Source organism: Nematostella vectensis, chromosome 6 (genome assembly GCF_932526225.1).
Source record: "Nematostella vectensis chromosome 6, jaNemVect1.1, whole genome shotgun sequence".
NCBI classification, from domain to species: Eukaryota; Metazoa; Cnidaria; class Anthozoa; order Actiniaria; family Edwardsiidae; genus Nematostella; species Nematostella vectensis.
This window is the reverse complement of record NC_064039.1, coordinates 15,261,497-15,279,204: the sequence shown is the minus strand read 5'-3', so window position 1 is coordinate 15,279,204 and position 17,708 is coordinate 15,261,497. Positions and strand designations below refer to the sequence as shown.

Genomic DNA, 17,708 nt, shown 5'->3' with positions numbered 1-17,708 from the left:
TTTGGGAAACCCACAACCCAAAAAATTCATAAATGCAAAATAAAAAAAACAAGATGAAGATACTCAGACATCAGTCTAAGGAATAAATGGTCTTGCAGATGGGGGAGAAAAGCAGAATCACCCCTCTCAATAAAACGCTCAAAATACCACACAAGGGAGAGAGATCAGCAAACACAGCTCAAGACACAAATAGATACCTTTATTCTGATCCTCTAGGTACATTTCCTTGGCCTCAAAGCACAATGTACATTCCTTGAAGGATTGCACAACCACGAAAATGTCTTTACGTATTGCAAAGCATTCTGGGAGATCCAGGGGAAAATTCACGAGGGGAGGGCCAGTCAACACTCCTCCCAAAAGTCAGATGGTTTTTTATAAGTCTTTTCACCCCGAAGCCAAACAAATCAATTCCAGGTCATACAGACCCAGAATAGCAGTGTAAACAATTTTGGAATCAATTTGGTTTCAGAAAAGACAGCATTTAGGAGAGCTGTGGTGATTCATTAGAAAATTATTTTCTCATCCAGGCAAAGCCAAACAAGAAAAAATCATCATGAATCCACCTTTGCTTGCAAATATCCATAAGCAAAGCACTCAATTATGCCCCAAAAGACTTCATGATGTCCTGAGACACTCTCCTAATATGCTCATAGCTGTATTTTTGATGAAAAATACAAGCAACCATCAACTTGTGCTGGCTTCAGCACAACGACGAGGGATTAAAAGTGGGGACCGCAAAGCACTGTTGGAAAGCTTGGATACCGCTGACTAGGTGCAGCTGTGTTTGACTTTGACGGGCTGTATAAAACTCAGAATAGGGGGGGAGGTATCTGTTTTCAGTCTGTGTATTGTTTATTCAGCTCCAAAAAAGCCAGGAGTCAATGGGTTAATTTTTAAAATAATTAAAATTATTTTTAAAAGTTTATTTGATCTAACTGTAACGAGAGGTACCAAGTACTAGGATCTTTGATGGCACTGCTTTACTTGAAAAGAAGCCGTACCGATTGAAGTGAAGTGAAGAGATCTACAACAGAGCGTTCAGGCCCTTTTTATAAGGCTCGGCTCGGGGTTGTTCTCACGGTTTTAAGGAATTATATCCTGTTTACTAAGGATGTGCTAGATTAGAATCTTCTGAACAGCTGGGAAAAAATGTTTTGGAGTATCGTTGGAATTCCTCTGAGCTGAGCCTTTCACAAATATTGATAAATATGATAGAGCTGACGAAGGGGAGTTTCCTACAAAAACGTCTTTGCAGACGAGACTTCAATGCTAACTCTATGTTTCCGCTAGGGACTACAAATAACTAAAACTAGCTTCGTAACACAATGTTAAGTAGTCTAGATCTTATCGCTTGTTTAAATTTTTTTGGTTACGATATCCTTGCCGTTTTTATTCTCTAATGCGAAATATCACAATGCGTCTTTAAATGTTGAATTAAAATGTAAAAGTAAATCATACCAAATACCATTCAGTGAAAAAAGCATGTTGTCTAGGGAGGAAGACGCGGGGCCTGACCCAAGCTGGTTTAGCGCGGCCAACATTCTCCTCGCACTAAAGAACCACTATAACATTATCATTTTCCATACATGCCAATGAATATGATAAAAGTTAAATAGTGCTAGAAAATAAAATGGTCAGATAGAAAGAAAGATCTATAGAAGGCAGAATACTCGTCCGAATACAAGGTTAGGGTTAAGGTTTTTATAAGATTGTCCAGAATCCAAGCCGTTAAGCGCAAAAAAACACTTTTTCTTAGTTGCAAATTAATTGTCATCGAAAGTCCTTGCAATCACGAGACTGCATCATTATTTTGATCATCACTACCGCACCATAATCATCATAATCATAATAATCATCATCATTATCATTATTCTTACTCGGTCATTCACCAAAAGGCTTTTTGGAAACTAAAGCGGCGACCATAACCTAACCTTTGTCATTATTAGTTTGAAAAGAACTGGAATCAAAGTAACAGTGGCGCAGAGTTTGATGCTGAACTCAACTGGATACAGAGAGATAAGGTAAAAAAAATAAAAGTATAGAATGCATTATAAACAGAACAATCTTGACAGCCACAAAGTATCACAATTCTCATTTTGGAAGGTGTTTACATGGCCTTCAGAAACCATTTGCGAGCAACGCGATTTCGATTGGGTTCGAAGTATAATCCAGAATATACCAGATGAAAAATATCAGAGATACATTCATCAACAGATTAGGTCCATTTCCTCTTCCACCTTCATCAGCACTGCCATAACGTCCATTCCCTCTTCATCAGCCCTGTCATAATGTAAATACTTGCCACTTCCTATTCCACCTTCTTCAGAACTGCCATAACGTCCATTCCCTCTTCATCAGCCCTGTCATAATGTTAATACTTGCCACTTCCTCTTCCACCTTCATCAGCACTGCCATAACGTCCATTCCCTCTTCATCAGCCCTGTCATAATGTCAATCCTCGCCACTTCCTCTTCCACCTTCATCAGCACTGCCATAATGTCAATCCTCGCCACTTCCTATTCCACCTTCTTCAGAACTGCCATAACGTCAATCTTCGCCACTTCCTCTTCCATCTTCATCAGCACTGCCATAATGTCAATCCTCGCCACTTCCTATTCCACCTTCTTCAGAACTGCCATAACGTCAGTCCTCGCCACTTTCTCTTCCACCTTGATCAGCACTGCCATAACGTCAGTCCTCGCCACTTCCTCCTTCATGAGCACTGCCATAACGTCAATCCTCGCCACTTTCTATTCCACCTTCTTCAGAACTGCCATAATGTCAATCCTCGCAACTTCCTGTTCTATTATCATCAGCACTGCCATAACGTCAATCCTCGCCACGTCCTCTTCCATCTTCATCAGCACTGCCATGTCAATCCTCGCCACTCCCTATTCCACCTTCTTCAGAACTGCCATAACGTCAGTCCTCGCCACTTCCCCTTTCACGTTCATCAGCACTGCCATAACGTCAGTCCTCGCCACTTCCTCTTCCACCTTCATCAGCACTGCCATAACGTCAGTCCTCGCCACTTCCTCCTTCATGAGCACTGCCATAACGTCAATCCTCGCCACTTTCTATTCCACCTTCTTCAGAACTGCCATAATGTCAGTCCTCGCCACTTCCTCTTCCACCTTCATCAGCACTGCCATAACGTCAGTCCTCGCCACTTCCTCCTTCATGAGCACTGCCATAACGTCAATCCTCGCCACTTCCTCTTCCACCTTCATCAGCACTGCCATAACGTCAGTCCTCGCCACTTCCTCTTCCACCTTCATCAGCACTGCCATAACGTCAGTCCTCGCCACTTCCTCCTTCATGAGCACTGCCATAACGTCAATCCTCGCCACTTCCTCTTCCACCTTCATCAGCACTGCCATAACGTCAGTCCTCGCCACTTCCTCCTTCATGAGCACTGCCATAACGTCAATCCTCGCCACTTTCTATTCCACCTTCTTCAGAACTGCCATAATGTCAGTCCTCGCCACTTCCTATTCCATCTTCATCAGCACTGCCATAATGTCAATCCTCGCTACGTCCTCTTCCATCTTCATCAGCACTGCCATGTCAATCCTCGCCACTTCCTATTCCACCTTCTTCAGAACTGCCATAACGTCAATCCTCGCCACTTCCTATTCCATCTTCTTCAGAACTGCCATAACGTCAGTCCTCGCCACTTCCTCTTCCATCTTCATCAGCACTGCCATGTCAATCCTCGCCACTTCCTATTTCACCTTCTTCAGAACTGCCATAACGTCAGTCCTCGCCACTTCCTCTTCCATCTTCATCAGCACTGCCATAATGTCAATCCTCGCCACTTCCTATTCCACCTTCTTCAGAACTGCCATAACGTCAGTCCTCGCCACTTCCTCTTTCACCTTCATCAGCACTGCCATAACGTCAGTCCTCGCCACTTCCTATTTCACCTTCTTCAGAACTGCCATAACGTCAGTCCTCACCACTTCCTATTTCACCTTCAATGCACTGCAACAACGTCCTCCTTCCGCCACATGAAATAGAAGTTACCGCCGAGAGATTATGAATACAAGATCAGGTTTTTACCATATAGTCCTTTGTTATCTGAATTTGTTATCATTAACCTAAAGCTTGGTTGTTTTAGATTTAAAGTTATGATTTTTACGGTTATAAAGTATCGGATACCTTTATTCTGTTTTCTAAATTTAAATCACTTTTATTGTTATCAATGATGTAGTTGGGGAACTTTTATGCCAAAAAGTGTTTATTTTTTAAACTAGCGTAACCTTCAAAATATAATGGTTACATTTGGGGCAATTGCAAGTGACTAATTGTTCTGGGAGACATTTAACAAAAACGTTGGATCAGGTGAAGAATGACAGTCGGTTAAACCAGACCAAAATGATGGCATACCCGCATCTGCTTTTATACTTTTTAGAACATTAGAGAAAGAATAGTACAAATTAATAAAGATCGATGTCAGTTTTGTAGCTCTTATCTGCAGCTCTGTGTGCCAAGGAGAAGTCGTTATGTTCCAGGGTAGTGACATGGTAAAGACAGACTAAGTAATCATACCAATGAGGCTGTGGCTACCGATCAACAGATTTTACGCTTAGGTTGTCACATTCATACAAAGTTATCTAAAAGAACAAAAATATAATTTCTTCTTAAGACTTTTAAGAGTGTATGCATGGTGAGGAGATTCAAGATGTGGCAGATGCCTGCATCACATCAGCCGCATCATCCTCCAACACTGCTTGTTACGGAGCTTTTTTTACAGGAGTATAATCAATTATTGTACATTAGTCGATTTTTCTTTCAGTGGCTGTTTGTTAGAATAAAGATGTGTTTTGTATTACTAGAACGTAAAGGGCGGCTCCTTACATCACTTCATCACACTAATTCCCACACTTGACGATCTTTAATATTGTCATGTGACTCTCACGTCCTTTCATCAATGCCAAAGCTTTCAAAGAGCAGCTTGACTATGCGCTACCACCATTCGTGTTCGTTTATTTCGACGGACATTTTCTTTGAATGAGTGAAACAACATTAAGCCGTGTGATCCAATTTTTGCTTCTAGAGTTACCGTAACAACGTAGCGGTTCAGAACAATCACGATGGCCGTATGGAAGATCACCTTGAAGAACCGGTAAGCAAGTCTTCAATTCTGCCACAGAATAATCCGGATTATGATAACCATGACATTATACAAACGAGGCATAACCATAAATGGGCCATGACCTTAACTGTGATGCTAAATCTCAATTGTGATCCTTAATGCGTGAACATATCAATCATTCTTTTAAAGGATTACAGCATAACATGCCACGTGTGCCACAAGATCTACTCCCGTCCGTCCACGCTCAAGGCGCATCTGCGGGTCCACACGGGGAAGAAACCATTCAGGTGCCCAACGTGCCAGAAGTCTTTCTCCCAGGATGCCAATCTCAAGGCGCATCTCAGGGTGCATTCCAAGGAAAAGCCATTCAAGTGCCACATCTGTCATCGCAGGTAAGACCCCTCCGTTAATCGAATAAAGAATAATGCAGTCTGATCTATTAATAACGGTATGTCAATCACCAATGTAGACCTCCCCCGCCCGACAAAATACACATACCCCCTTAGACATTCGCCAACCTTGGATGTAATTCCATTTATTATTTGAGGATTGACTTATTCGAAAAAAAAGCGTGTTTAGGAGTTGGCAATCGTTGGTAAAAGTTTTCAGATTCCTCTAAATTGCAGTAATAAGGGGATTGAATTCAGTGGAAGTTTATTAATATTTCAAGTCCTGAGGACAAAAATAGGCAAGGTAACATTGGCTTGATTTTTGCTTGACAGGTTTGCGCAATCTTCATCTGTCACTACGCACATGCGTATTCATAGCGGAGAGCGCCCATACAAATGCAAGGTATGCGCGCGCGGATTCTCTGACAGCTCCACGCTGACCAAGCGCCTGCGGACTCACACTGGTGAGAAGCCTTATCAATGCCGGATTTGCGGCATGAGCTTCTCTCAATCCGGGAACCTCAGCCGGCACATGCGCATTTACAGGAAGCGTAAATAGTTCCGCTGCCAAGCGAGTCTCCTCAAGGGAATGAACTAACGATACCGACAAAGGCTAAGACTACGGGTAACGAATCACCTAACATTACGCCTGGATTAGATGTGTTTAAATGTATGCTTTTGAAATGGGATCAATATAGGGAGTGCACAGCGTCACGAACAATAAATCACACAATCATTAAGGTCACTGTTAAGGTCACAATCATTATTACACCGCTTATTGATAAGTTCACCCATACAATTACCATTTCACGAAGTTAGTAAATTTCGAATTAAGGTTATGGTTTAATCCCCAAATATATTACGTTCTCTTTCTTCTCCCACACATAAAACAAAAACCGAATGAAGATCTGTGCTCTCGCGAGTCGCAAGCAGGAAGTGACGTCAAAAAAGGCTCCCTATATCGATATTCCCATGATACATTGCAGTGTTCGTCTTAGGCTTACTCGAATTTTGTGTCAAACTACAGCATCAATTGAAAGAAAGCTATCAGTAATAAGTCATTGAAGGATCGGCCTACCTGTGGATATTTGTGTTCTTTTGGACTGTGTTATAAAAATTGTAGCACGTTGACTTTAAGCGGCAATCTATTAGCCAACGACTCAAAATTATCAGTCACTTATTCAAAGAAGCTTCCAAAATCTTTCCACCGTTATCGGGGATTGTTACGTAAAGGATAGGAAGTAAACTGACGCGATTGCCGCTTTAACTATTAGTACATAACAATAGTTACTATTTGACAATGCAATGAAATAGTCAAGAATGGACCTAGAGGATCAGAATAAAGGTGTCTATTTGTGTCTTAAGCTGATCTCTCTCTTGTGTGGTATTTTGAGCGTTTTGTTGAGAGGGGTGATTCTGCGGTTTTTTTTCCTTGTTCGATTTGAAATTTGTCAAAGAGCCTGAGCTGTTATTTGGCTAAAAAGTAGTTGCTATCACCTTGGTTGGATGCATATCAAGACCGTTTATCCCTTAGACTGATGCCTGAGTATCTTCATCTTGTTGTGTTTATTTTGCATTTGTGATATTTTTTGGGTTGTGGGTACTTCTTAAGGCCGGTGAAGGCCGGTTGAGGGGTCAATGTGTTAAAAACCTGCAAAATCGTGCGTCACGCAAGTCGACTCAAGGGACTTTAAAACAAAAATGAATGAAAGCAACTGAATGACTTCCCCCAGAGATTCTGTAGATTTATTGTCGCTCAAGGAATCGTTATATTCAGTAAAACAGGTTACCAAAAGTATACAGTACACACTTTTTTAAAGAACCTTTTTGATAAGAACGTCCAGCCTGAGATTTCAACAAATTTTATAGCCAAATTCGTTGTTGCGCGACCTCCCAGAATCGAAAATTCCTTTCTTCGTTTGGTTATAGCGCGTAGTCAATCAAACCAAACAATCAAAACCAGACAAACCGCCCCCAAAGCTTGTGTCTGACTACGCGCTATTCCAAAACGAGACAAGGATTTTGGATTCGCCGAGGTCGCGCAACAACGAATTTGGCTGTAAACACGAAGTTCCGCTATAAAAGGTAAAGCTCCTCCCATCCCCGGGCTCGAATTTGCAATTATAATCAGAATACCACCACGCTAGCATTCACAAATTACAAGTCTCCTGTTAAAAAATGCTTATCCCTTAGCCTCAGTCGTTTGGAATAAAACTATTTTTGTACAGGTAGCAAGAAAATTGTGTTAAGAGTTCGATAAATTAGTGATTTGCTGTCCACTCACGTTTTCGGTGCAAAATTAAATTATGCGCTATCCATAATCTAGCGCATCTGCATAAATTATAACTTCGCTGTAATGAAAATTCTCGTATTTTAGAGCGCACACAGCTTGATATAACATTATTTTACTATAAATAGAAACATTTTAGGTGTACAAGTCGAGGAATGTTTGATTTGGTTTTGCTCTACCCCCTCTGACCCTATCACCCGCTACCATAACAAATTCTCCCTATTCTTGATTGTCCCTTTCCTTCCATCCCACTCATCACTCAAGTCCTTTAGGATAATATTTATACTTTATTACTGTCTAGAAAATGCCTTTAAAGTACGAGTAAAGAGTAAGATTGTAACCATCAATAATTGTAGTGTAATGAAATTGTGTTTGTCCGTAATAAAGTTGTCAAAATTACATGGTGTCAAAGATGTAACAGCTTTTATAAATCCCACCAGGCCATAACATAAGAGGACTACTACAGAGTCCTTAAACGGTTGATTTGAAGTATGCGACTCCCCCCACCCCCCACACTTTGTGTGTGCAACCTCCTCCGTGAGCAATTGATGGCCGTGCCCATGGGTCATTATAGCCATCAGCTCTCGAAAACTTGCCTCCTTTCACATAAATTGGTGTTGCCCTGTCTAACTGTGTTGACCTTAATCCCCCTGCGTCTCTGCTATGTCTGTGAGAATCTCTGTTTCACGGGGGCCCTGTGTAGTGAGCTCATCACTCAGACGCCAAATTTTGATGACGCCTTCACTGTCCCCTGTTGCAACCAGCTGGCGCCTAGGAGAATAAAAACTTGAATTTATATAAACCGAGGGAAACATTTTTTATCATAATTAAGCATTGAAATACCTAGACTACTAGGGAAATAAACTAAATATTGTCGACATGCTTCTTCTTGTTTAAACCCTAGATTTGCCTGACATGATAAAAACGTTAAGATTAAAGTGTTAAGGTCGGCATAGGTGTTGTTATTTTATTAAAAAAAGAAAATATTTGTCATGAACGAACCGTAACTTGCATAGAGATGTCTAGATTTTCTTTTGATGATTTTGCTCTCTAAAAAATCCCTATTTTATACACTTTTAATCTCAAGAACGGATCATCTGATTTCGTTTCAGATTAACTAAGAAACCTTTATTCATAGACTTATTAGTTTAACCAAACATCAAACCCCGTAATATGATACATCACATCTTGTCTGACCTGTGGATATTGTACTCCAACGTATGAACAGGTTTCTTGTCGGATACATCAATGGTAGTGACGGGGTTTATATGGTTCACCTGCAAGTTAAAAAAGGCAAATCACGCCGCCATTTTATGTTCCCGTTCAGTGCTGAGTCAAACCAAGAATCCATTTCCATCGGTTAATTCAAGAAAGTAACTGAGAGACTTTCAATCAATTATCATCAATAAAGTATCAGACCTCAATAGTGGATGGTTATTTTGAGGTTTTCTTGCAAATAAAACGCTGTATTTCCAATTATAAACAATAACAAACGAGTGGTTGGTCGACATTCTTTAAGACGCTGCTTTTGTACAAAGCGACTTGCACTGACTGATTGCGGACTTTTTGGGTGGCAAACTCGCGCCAAAATAAACATAAAATGACTGCGCCCGTCACGCCAGAGAACGACGAAAACAAACACAGAATGACTGCGCCCGTCACGCCAGAGAACGACGAAATAAACACAGAATGAATGCGCCCGTCACGCCAGAGAACGACGAAAAATACAATCTTTCAATGGAAATAAGCTCTTTCTGACAAAGAAACTTTTTCGCTTATTCGTAAGCCCTAAATTACCTTTGTTGCTGTTATTCTGCCGCTAAAATCAAAGTGGATAGTGTAGCTTTATCCTGTCTTTGGGGAGTAACATTTATCGACAGAACGGGCAATATAGATTTATTCCAATTCTGCCAGAGCTGCATGTAAGTTGCTAGTTCATTGTGAATTTACCAACCATATCATATATAAGCAGTCTTTTTGGGGACAGTACCTTCGTATCCTATATAAGCAGCCTTTCTGAGAACAGTACCTTCATATCATATATAAGCAGTATTTTTGAGAACCCCTACCTTCATATCATATATAAGCAGTATTTTTGAGAACCCCTACCTTCATATCATATATGAGCAGTATTTTTGAGAACCCCTACCTTCATATCATATATAAGCAGTATTTTTGAGAACCCTTACCTTCATATCATATATGAGCAGTATTTTTGAGAACCCCTACCTTCATATCATATAATTATGAGCAGTATTTTTGAGAACCCCTACCTTCATATCATATATGAGCAGTATTTTTGAGAACCCCTAACTTCATATCATATATAAGCAGTATTTTTGAGAACCCCTACCTTCATATCATATATAAGCAGTATTTTTGAGAACCCCTACCTTCATATCATATATGAGCAGTATTTTTGAGAACCCCTACCTTCATATCATATATGAGCAGTATTTTTGAGAACCCCTACCTTCATATCATATATAAGCAATATTTTTGAGAACCCCTACCTTCATATCATATATGAGCAGTATTTTTGAGAACCCCTACCTTCATATCATATATAAGCAGTATTTTTGAGAACCCCTACCTTCATATCATATATAAGCAGTATTTTTGAGAACCCCTACCTTCATATCATATATGAGCAGTATTTTTTGAGAACCCCTACCTTCATATCATATATAAGCAGTATTTTTGAGAACCCCTACCTTCATATCATATATGAGCAGTATTTTTGAGAACCCCTACCTTCATATCATATATGAGCAGTATTTTTGAGAACCCCTACCTTCATATCATATATAAGCAGTATTTTTGAGAACCCCTACCTTCATATCATATATGAGCAGTATTTTTGAGAACCCCTACCTTCATATCATATATAAGCAGTATTTTTGAGAACCCCTACCTTCATATCATATATGAGCAGTATTTTTGAGAACCCCTACCTTCATATCATATATGAGCAGTATTTTTGAGAACCCCTACCTTCATATCATATATAAGCAGTATTTTTGAGAACCCCTACCTTCATATCATATATGAGCAGTATTTTTGAGAACCCCTACCTTCATATCATATATGAGCAGTCTTCCATCTCCAGTAGCAACAGAGAATACCAGAGGCCTGACAGGAGACCAGCGGATGGCGAACAGGTAGCCCGCGGCAGGTTCCAGAGATAACAATGGCTTGGCCTGGAGAGAACACAAGTTTCGAAGTAAAGGGTTTGGAAAGAGAAGGCTGGATGGTGCAGATGGTACAATGTTAAAGCCTCAGTGCCTCTCATTGCTGGGTTCTGTGTGTGATTACTGTTGTCTGTTGGTTTTCACCAGCACTCAGAGGTGTTTTTCCTCTCTCCACAAAAAAAAAAAACAACAGCAACAAAAATTCGCCTTGGTCCCAAGTTGTTCCTATGTGTTCCATGGTAAAAAAAACTAGTGCAATGGCGGCAGAACATGGTTCGAAATCATATGCCTTAGACTAGACCAGATTAGATCTGCACTATGGTAATAAAGCAAGATGCATGGAGGGTGACAAGCCACCTAAAACATATACCACAACGCTGTTCCATAGAGATTTTCACATAATTAATTGGTATACCGGTTCGGAAAGGATAGAATATATTTTTAATGTTGAGAGATGACAGACAAGTACAGCAGTCGGTACCTGTAGCATTGTGTATAATCGTATTGTGCCATCAGTACCACACGTGAGAAACAGGTTGCGATGATAAGGTGAACAGTTGACTGAAAACACGGGGCCAACATGTGGCGCAAAGGCAAACGTCACAGGGGATCCCAGGGGCACTGAGCTAGTAACATCTATAACAATGAAAAGAAACAAGTTGAAACAGTATAGATTAATGGGAAGGGAGGTTGGGTGGCTTGGCCTTACGATAAATTGAGCAAACACCTACAAACTTTATATTGTTAAAATTAGTTGTAAATTTATTGAAGTTACATTAGGTGATAACGGAAAGACAATGCGCCAACTTGGCAATCAAAATTCACGTCAACTTTCTATAAAATATGTTTACAAAAGAGTAGCACTTTTAACAGCCCGAATTCCCAGCTGTGTGGGCATATGCAGAGGTGGATCCAGGAGTTCCTAAAAAGTGGGGGGGGGGGGGGGAGAAACCAAGGGTTTTAAAAAAGGGGGCCTTGATTCATTGTTCTTCCATGGATTTCCTTCTATTTCTTATTATTTTTAAGCTAAATATCTAAAAGGGGGGGGGCTGCGCTCGGCCCACCCATAGAACCGCCCCTGATGTCTTTCAGTTTGATTTCAGAAATTTAAAAGCCTCTAGCAAGCATTTTCAAATAGATGTGAAAAAAACTACATGTGTGGGTTTTATCAGAGATTCTAGAAAAGATAGATTTGTAAAACCAGAGTTAGAATATGAATCATTAATTAAAATAAAATATCAATTCAGAAGAGTTTGTCCAGGCCACTAACATACTTCCAACTGGTGGACCCCTTGAATTCACAGAACACTTGAAAATACCACCAGCCTCAGAGCCAAGCACAAACAATGTCTTGTCCTCGTGCGAGAAAGATAAAGTAGTAACTGAAAGAAAGTCAATCAAACAAAGAGTTCAGTCATTTGCAAACAGGCATACCAAGTGGTGGTGCGATAAGTGGTAGGATGAGTTTGGCATAGTTCTTGAAAAATCAAAAATTATCCTGGATGTCCCATTGGCCAATTGCTGAAAAACTAATCTAACACAAACAGTTTAGCTCTGTTTAAATTAAAATGATAAATGGACGTGTTTTAAATTAAAATGAAGAATGAAAGTGTTTTATCAGATGAAGAACTTTTGGGTCAAACCCTGTCGGTCTAGCTGTATCTAACTTTTAACTGACATTTTAGCCATCTATTTCTATATTGAGGTGGGATGATTTGAAATAAGGAATAATGTATTAATAAACCAGGCTTTCCACCTGTGTTCTCTAGTGCTCACCCCCCATCTCCATGTCGCCCTTGGCTTTACTTGTTCTCAAGCTTCGAGGAACTGCCCCGGTCTGCAGAATGTATCCGCCAACAAGCCTGAGGTCCTGAGACTCTATTGGTGGTACTTGCCAGAGCAAGACTTTCCCATCACCACTAGCACTAAGAATCTAAAATGGAGTAAGGCTGTAAGATGAACATGAAATAGAAACATTTTTTTATACAAAATAACCCTTAATTTCCAGATTCCAAAAAACATCCCATTTACAGAACTATATTACCTACCAAAAAATATGGAAGTATCGCTTACAGTATCATATTGAAATGAGAGGGCACAGTGAAAATGTTATTGGCAGATAGTGAAATCTTGTTATGCTTTTCACCTGGTACTTTTTGCCCTTTGAGTCTGGATCCAACAACCACATGATCTGGAAGAAAAGGATTTACAGAAATAAATGGGTTACAGGTCATCAGCAGAATAGGTCATCAGCAGACAAATGGGTTATAGGTCATCAGCAGACAAATGGGTTATAGGTCATCAGCAGAAAAATGGGTTACAGGTCATCAGCAGACAAATGGGTTACAGGTCATCAGCAGACAAATGGGTTACAGGTCATCAGCAGACAAATGGGTTCCAGGTCATCAGCAGAAAAATGGGTTACAGGTCATCAGCAGACAAATGGGTTACAGGTCATCAGCAGACAAATGGGTTACAGGTCATCAGCAGACAAATGGGTTACAGGTCATCGGGAGACAAATGGGTTACAGGTCATCGGCAGACAAATGGGTTGACCATACCTTGTTGACAGGTTCCCGATGTGAATCGTTGCCCATCCCTGATGAAGCAACCAGCATTTCATCCTCACAACTAAGGTCCCATAAGTGTACCTCCCCTGAAAAAGGTCAAAACCAGGGATGTGACAGTTAAGACAGCATGTAATAAATAAAAGGTTTACCCCTTCAAAAGTTTTGTGTTAATGACATACAGTAGAGACTGTTGTGGATAATACATCAAGTAAAATATAAAAAACTTCTATAAAACTTCAGAGTAAAATAGAGTACCATTGAAAGTTCCTCCTGCAATCAGTGCAGGTGACTTCGGATGGAATGCAAGACTGAGCAGACAACTCTAAAAAAGGAAAACAATACATTTATTATATAACTAAAAGAACAGAGAGGAAATATCATGAAAGACCTTGAAGACAACATCTCTTTCTGACAGTTGTTTTCTTCTTGAATATATATGTATTTTGTGTAACATAATTCCTAGATAATTTTTATATTGATTGTGTGAACATGTTTTTTTTCTCTCTCTGTTCATGGGCTTATTTTTACACAGTCTTTTTTGCTCTTTTTTATTCTATTTCTAATTGTTACAGTTGGCAATCCAAACTTGAAAATGTACTTATCACAAATGGTTCTCTCTATCACATTAAACTTATTCCCACCAAGACCACCAATGTTGGAAAGGTACTGTATTGTTGCTTTGTTAATTTAACTTACAGACAGATCCACTGTTGTATCTGCTTTGTTGACATTGATGCCCCTTCTATCCAAGTTCCAAGTACAAAGAGACGACTATAAAAAGCCAGAAATTAGAACAAATAAGTGGGTGTGGCTCTAAAGTCCCAAAGGTGGGAGACTTTCTACAGTTTATTTGCAGTGGGTACTATTTATTACCTTGTGTGTACACCAATCTTCATGATCAAGCCGGCCATATGTGGTATTAGTTAAGAAAAGTAACCACAAAAAACATTGAAGTAAACTGTGTACTTTTAAAAGCCTTGATTGCTTTTATGGCAGCCAATTATAACAAAAGCAGACAACTCTGATTTAATACTATGTTATTCACAATCACTTTTCAGTTAAAAGGATATGCAGCAGCAATTACTGATCCTGTTGAGTTCCAGGAGAGACTTGTAATTTGCAGCTGAAATTCAATAACATCAATTAGCAAAATCTCATGCCATTACAAACAAGACTCCATATTATTACAAGCAAAGGAATAATTCAAAAGGTGTGTGACAAAGCATAAGAGAAAAGAAATGTGACCAAAAAATGAGACAAAAGACATGCGACAAAAGAGTAAGAAGATCTGGAGAAGGAAAAATACCTGATTCCCCGATGCTTGATTGATCAGCCTATGTTGACAGGTGACAGCACTTGACTTCTCTTCCCAGTCAACATCATAACCTGATAAAGTAATAGAATTGACAAGGGTTGATTTTCAATAGTAACAGAGGTCTGTAAACAAATTGAGATTCACCAGTAAGTGATCAGAAAGGAATAGAAATTTAATCACTCTCCTTGCAGGTGGAGTGTAGATACAATGAGAAAAAGGTAAAGGTATAGGAAGGGGCCTCCATGCAGCTACCATGGGTCGACCACAGCTTAGATCAATATTGCTGATATCAGGGGAGGGAGGAAAACTGAAGAAAAACCCTTCAAAAAAGGTGAAAACCAACTAATCCTCAACTCACATCAAAACAAGATATCAATACCCAGAACCCGGTGGTTCTGTGACACTGTGTCAGCTTGTGAACCCAGGCTCCCCAATAGAACCACTTTCCTGCTCTGCATCCATCATGTGTGGATTTGTAATAGAAATGGATGCAATAAGAATCCCTTTACCTTCCCCACAGTGTTACATTCCTTATAGACCTCAATGTTGTTAGAAGTCTTACCATCAAAAGCATGTCTTATAGCTAGGTAACTTAACCCCAATGCTGTTAGAAGTCTTACCATCAAAAGCATGACTTATAGCATTAGCCTCTAGTTGTTTGCTGACATCAGGATAGACACGAAGCATAAAGTTAACCAGGTTCTAGAATTAAAATGACATTTGAACCAACCAGAAACACAAAGCATTTAGTGGCTCACAGCAAATGACATTTAAGACTTAAAGTCTCTTTTTTATCAGTCTATCAGGGTCTTTTTCATATTACATTGTATGCAAGTAATTTACTCTCTGAAAATACGAAAATGTGGCTGAACTCACAGTTTGCTGCCCCCCTGCCAAATAGAGTTATTACATGTATTAAATTGTGTCAACAGTGCTCATTGTTATAAATCAGACATTTTGTCCTTTTTTTTGGAAACAAATCCTTCTCATTTTTACTTTTAAGGTTTACCTGCGAGTTATCATGTCCAATAACCATCTCCTGCTCAGTCTCCTCCTCTGTCTGGCACTATTAGATAACAAGAAGTCAAACCTGGTCACACCTGTTTCTTGTTACTAGGGTTAATGTAAGGGGGGGTTGCATGTGTGACATCAGAGTGACTGAGGAGAGTAAGGGAAAAACACTGATAAATGGGTCACCTTTAAAATGGAACCACCTAATAATTATGTTATATTTAATGTCAGTGAAATGCAAAAATATAAGAAAATGTTTTTAGAATCTTGCTATAATGAGTTATTTTAAGACAGTTTTAATCACATGTATTTGTTTTAAGCCAATCTCTTTTCTTTAGACCCCAAATGTGCTAAAAGTATTAAACAGATCTTTTCTTTATATAACAAATACTGTAGCTACCACGGTGTACCTTATAAAACCTCCTCCCCATAAAAAAATATCCAAGCTAAAGCAAAACTTGAATGGTATAAATCTTATGATATTTTCATCAATTTATAAACAATAAAATCCCCTCCATGAATGTAATGTTTAATAAGTCTAACAACACTTTTACAGTTTTTTCAGTTTATCGCAAAATAAAAATTTGTTCTCAATTGATTCAGAAGCTGTCATTTCCCCCTAAAATAGAATAAGCCCTCCCCCCTCCCCAATAAGTACCCCTTCTCCAATAAGCCCCCCCCCCTCCCCCTAAAACACTGCATAGTTAACTACTTACTCCAGCATCAGCTCTATTCACAACTTGGACATCTGCTTCGTAGGTGATGATCTCACTTGTTTGGGCTCCACTTTCCTTGACATATCTATAGAATGTTTATGCACAGAGGAACTGATATAAATAACCGCATGGATGAGTGAGCTATATGTAATGCATAGCATCTTTTTTATTATCTCAGGGGGCAATCCAGGCCATGAGTCTAACATGGCCTGGATTACAGATTTGGACAGAAAGTTGTGCAGATTTACAGATTTCCCAAATTGCAATGGAATGGAGACAAGGAGATCTTTAAAAAAACTGGTGGAATCAAAAAGCCCAAACTGTCGTGATCTCGTACCAGAACAATGAATACAATACACCAAAAACTGGAAGTCGACTTAATGAGTCTGCCCTGAAGAAGTCTTATTAAAGACGAAAATTTGGCAGAGTCGATTTCCAGTTTTTGGTGTATTTTAAAAAAACTGGGGTAGAGCTCGCATTAACAAGGGGCATATTCCTTTTTTCCCACCCTTGCCTTTCTGGGCCTAGCTCGGGATTTAGAGGTTTAAAAGATAACGCCCCCCCCCCCCCCCCCCCCCAAGCATCTATGTCAAGGATGTCATCTGAGACGTCTGATAGCCACATACTCACAGAAATACTGTGAACAGCCTGTCGACACTAGTTTTAGCCTACCTTGTTAGTTTTCCGGCACGAAAACCCCTCGAGACTAATAAAACTAGAGCAAACTTGACATATTAAGATTCTTCTTGATGCTGCGGGCATGCAGGCGGTAGTGGCGGTCTCGGCAAATTATCATTTATACTTATAATACTTGCCTTTCAGTTTTCCATGAGGATGTAAAATAAACAGGTTCATGTGATTCGTCGCTGAACATTTCAGCCAGAGAGAGGGAATATTCACCGCGAAATAACAAGCTCTTTCATCTTCTTACTTGGTGTTTTGGTTTCCAAATCGCGCTATTTTATCCCTGTCGTTATATTTCGGGATTGACCAAACTTTTGATTATCGATTGACTTGCGATCTGTTTTGTATAGAAAACCAAGAGAAAACACAGCCCATCTCTGTCAATGCAGCTTCGGAACTATCCGAACAATCGACGATGTAATATTGACGTTGCTATCGCCAGGG

The 17,708-nt window shown here is 39.7% G+C and overlaps 2 protein-coding genes across 2 annotated transcripts; one reads left to right on the top strand and one right to left on the bottom strand.

Moving 5' to 3' along the window:
• Positions 1-3,471: 3,471 nt before the first annotated feature.
• On the top strand, positions 3,472-6,046 carry LOC5515101 (zinc finger protein 70). The gene is made up of 5 exons (XM_001635190.3): positions 3,472-3,947; positions 4,481-4,526; positions 5,060-5,128; positions 5,288-5,490; positions 5,821-6,046. The coding sequence occupies exons 1-5, from the start codon at positions 3,472-3,474 to the stop codon at positions 6,044-6,046; spliced, it is 1,020 nt and encodes a 339-aa protein (XP_001635240.2).
• Positions 6,047-8,044: 1,998 nt separating this feature from the next.
• Positions 8,045-17,601, bottom strand: LOC5515096 (cytoplasmic dynein 2 intermediate chain 2). The gene is made up of 17 exons (XM_032384786.2): positions 17,396-17,601; positions 16,581-16,665; positions 15,863-15,919; positions 15,474-15,555; positions 14,845-14,924; positions 14,609-14,661; positions 14,412-14,451; positions 14,235-14,309; positions 13,794-13,860; positions 13,530-13,624; positions 13,115-13,159; positions 12,745-12,901; positions 12,243-12,350; positions 11,450-11,604; positions 10,852-10,977; positions 8,975-9,054; positions 8,045-8,548 (listed from the first exon to the last, which is right to left on the bottom strand). Exons 1-17 carry the CDS (start codon positions 17,452-17,454, stop codon positions 8,419-8,421), a joined length of 1,494 nt encoding a protein of 497 aa, XP_032240677.1. The 5' UTR covers positions 17,455-17,601; the 3' UTR covers positions 8,045-8,418.
• Between the last annotated feature and the right edge of the window lie 107 nt (positions 17,602-17,708).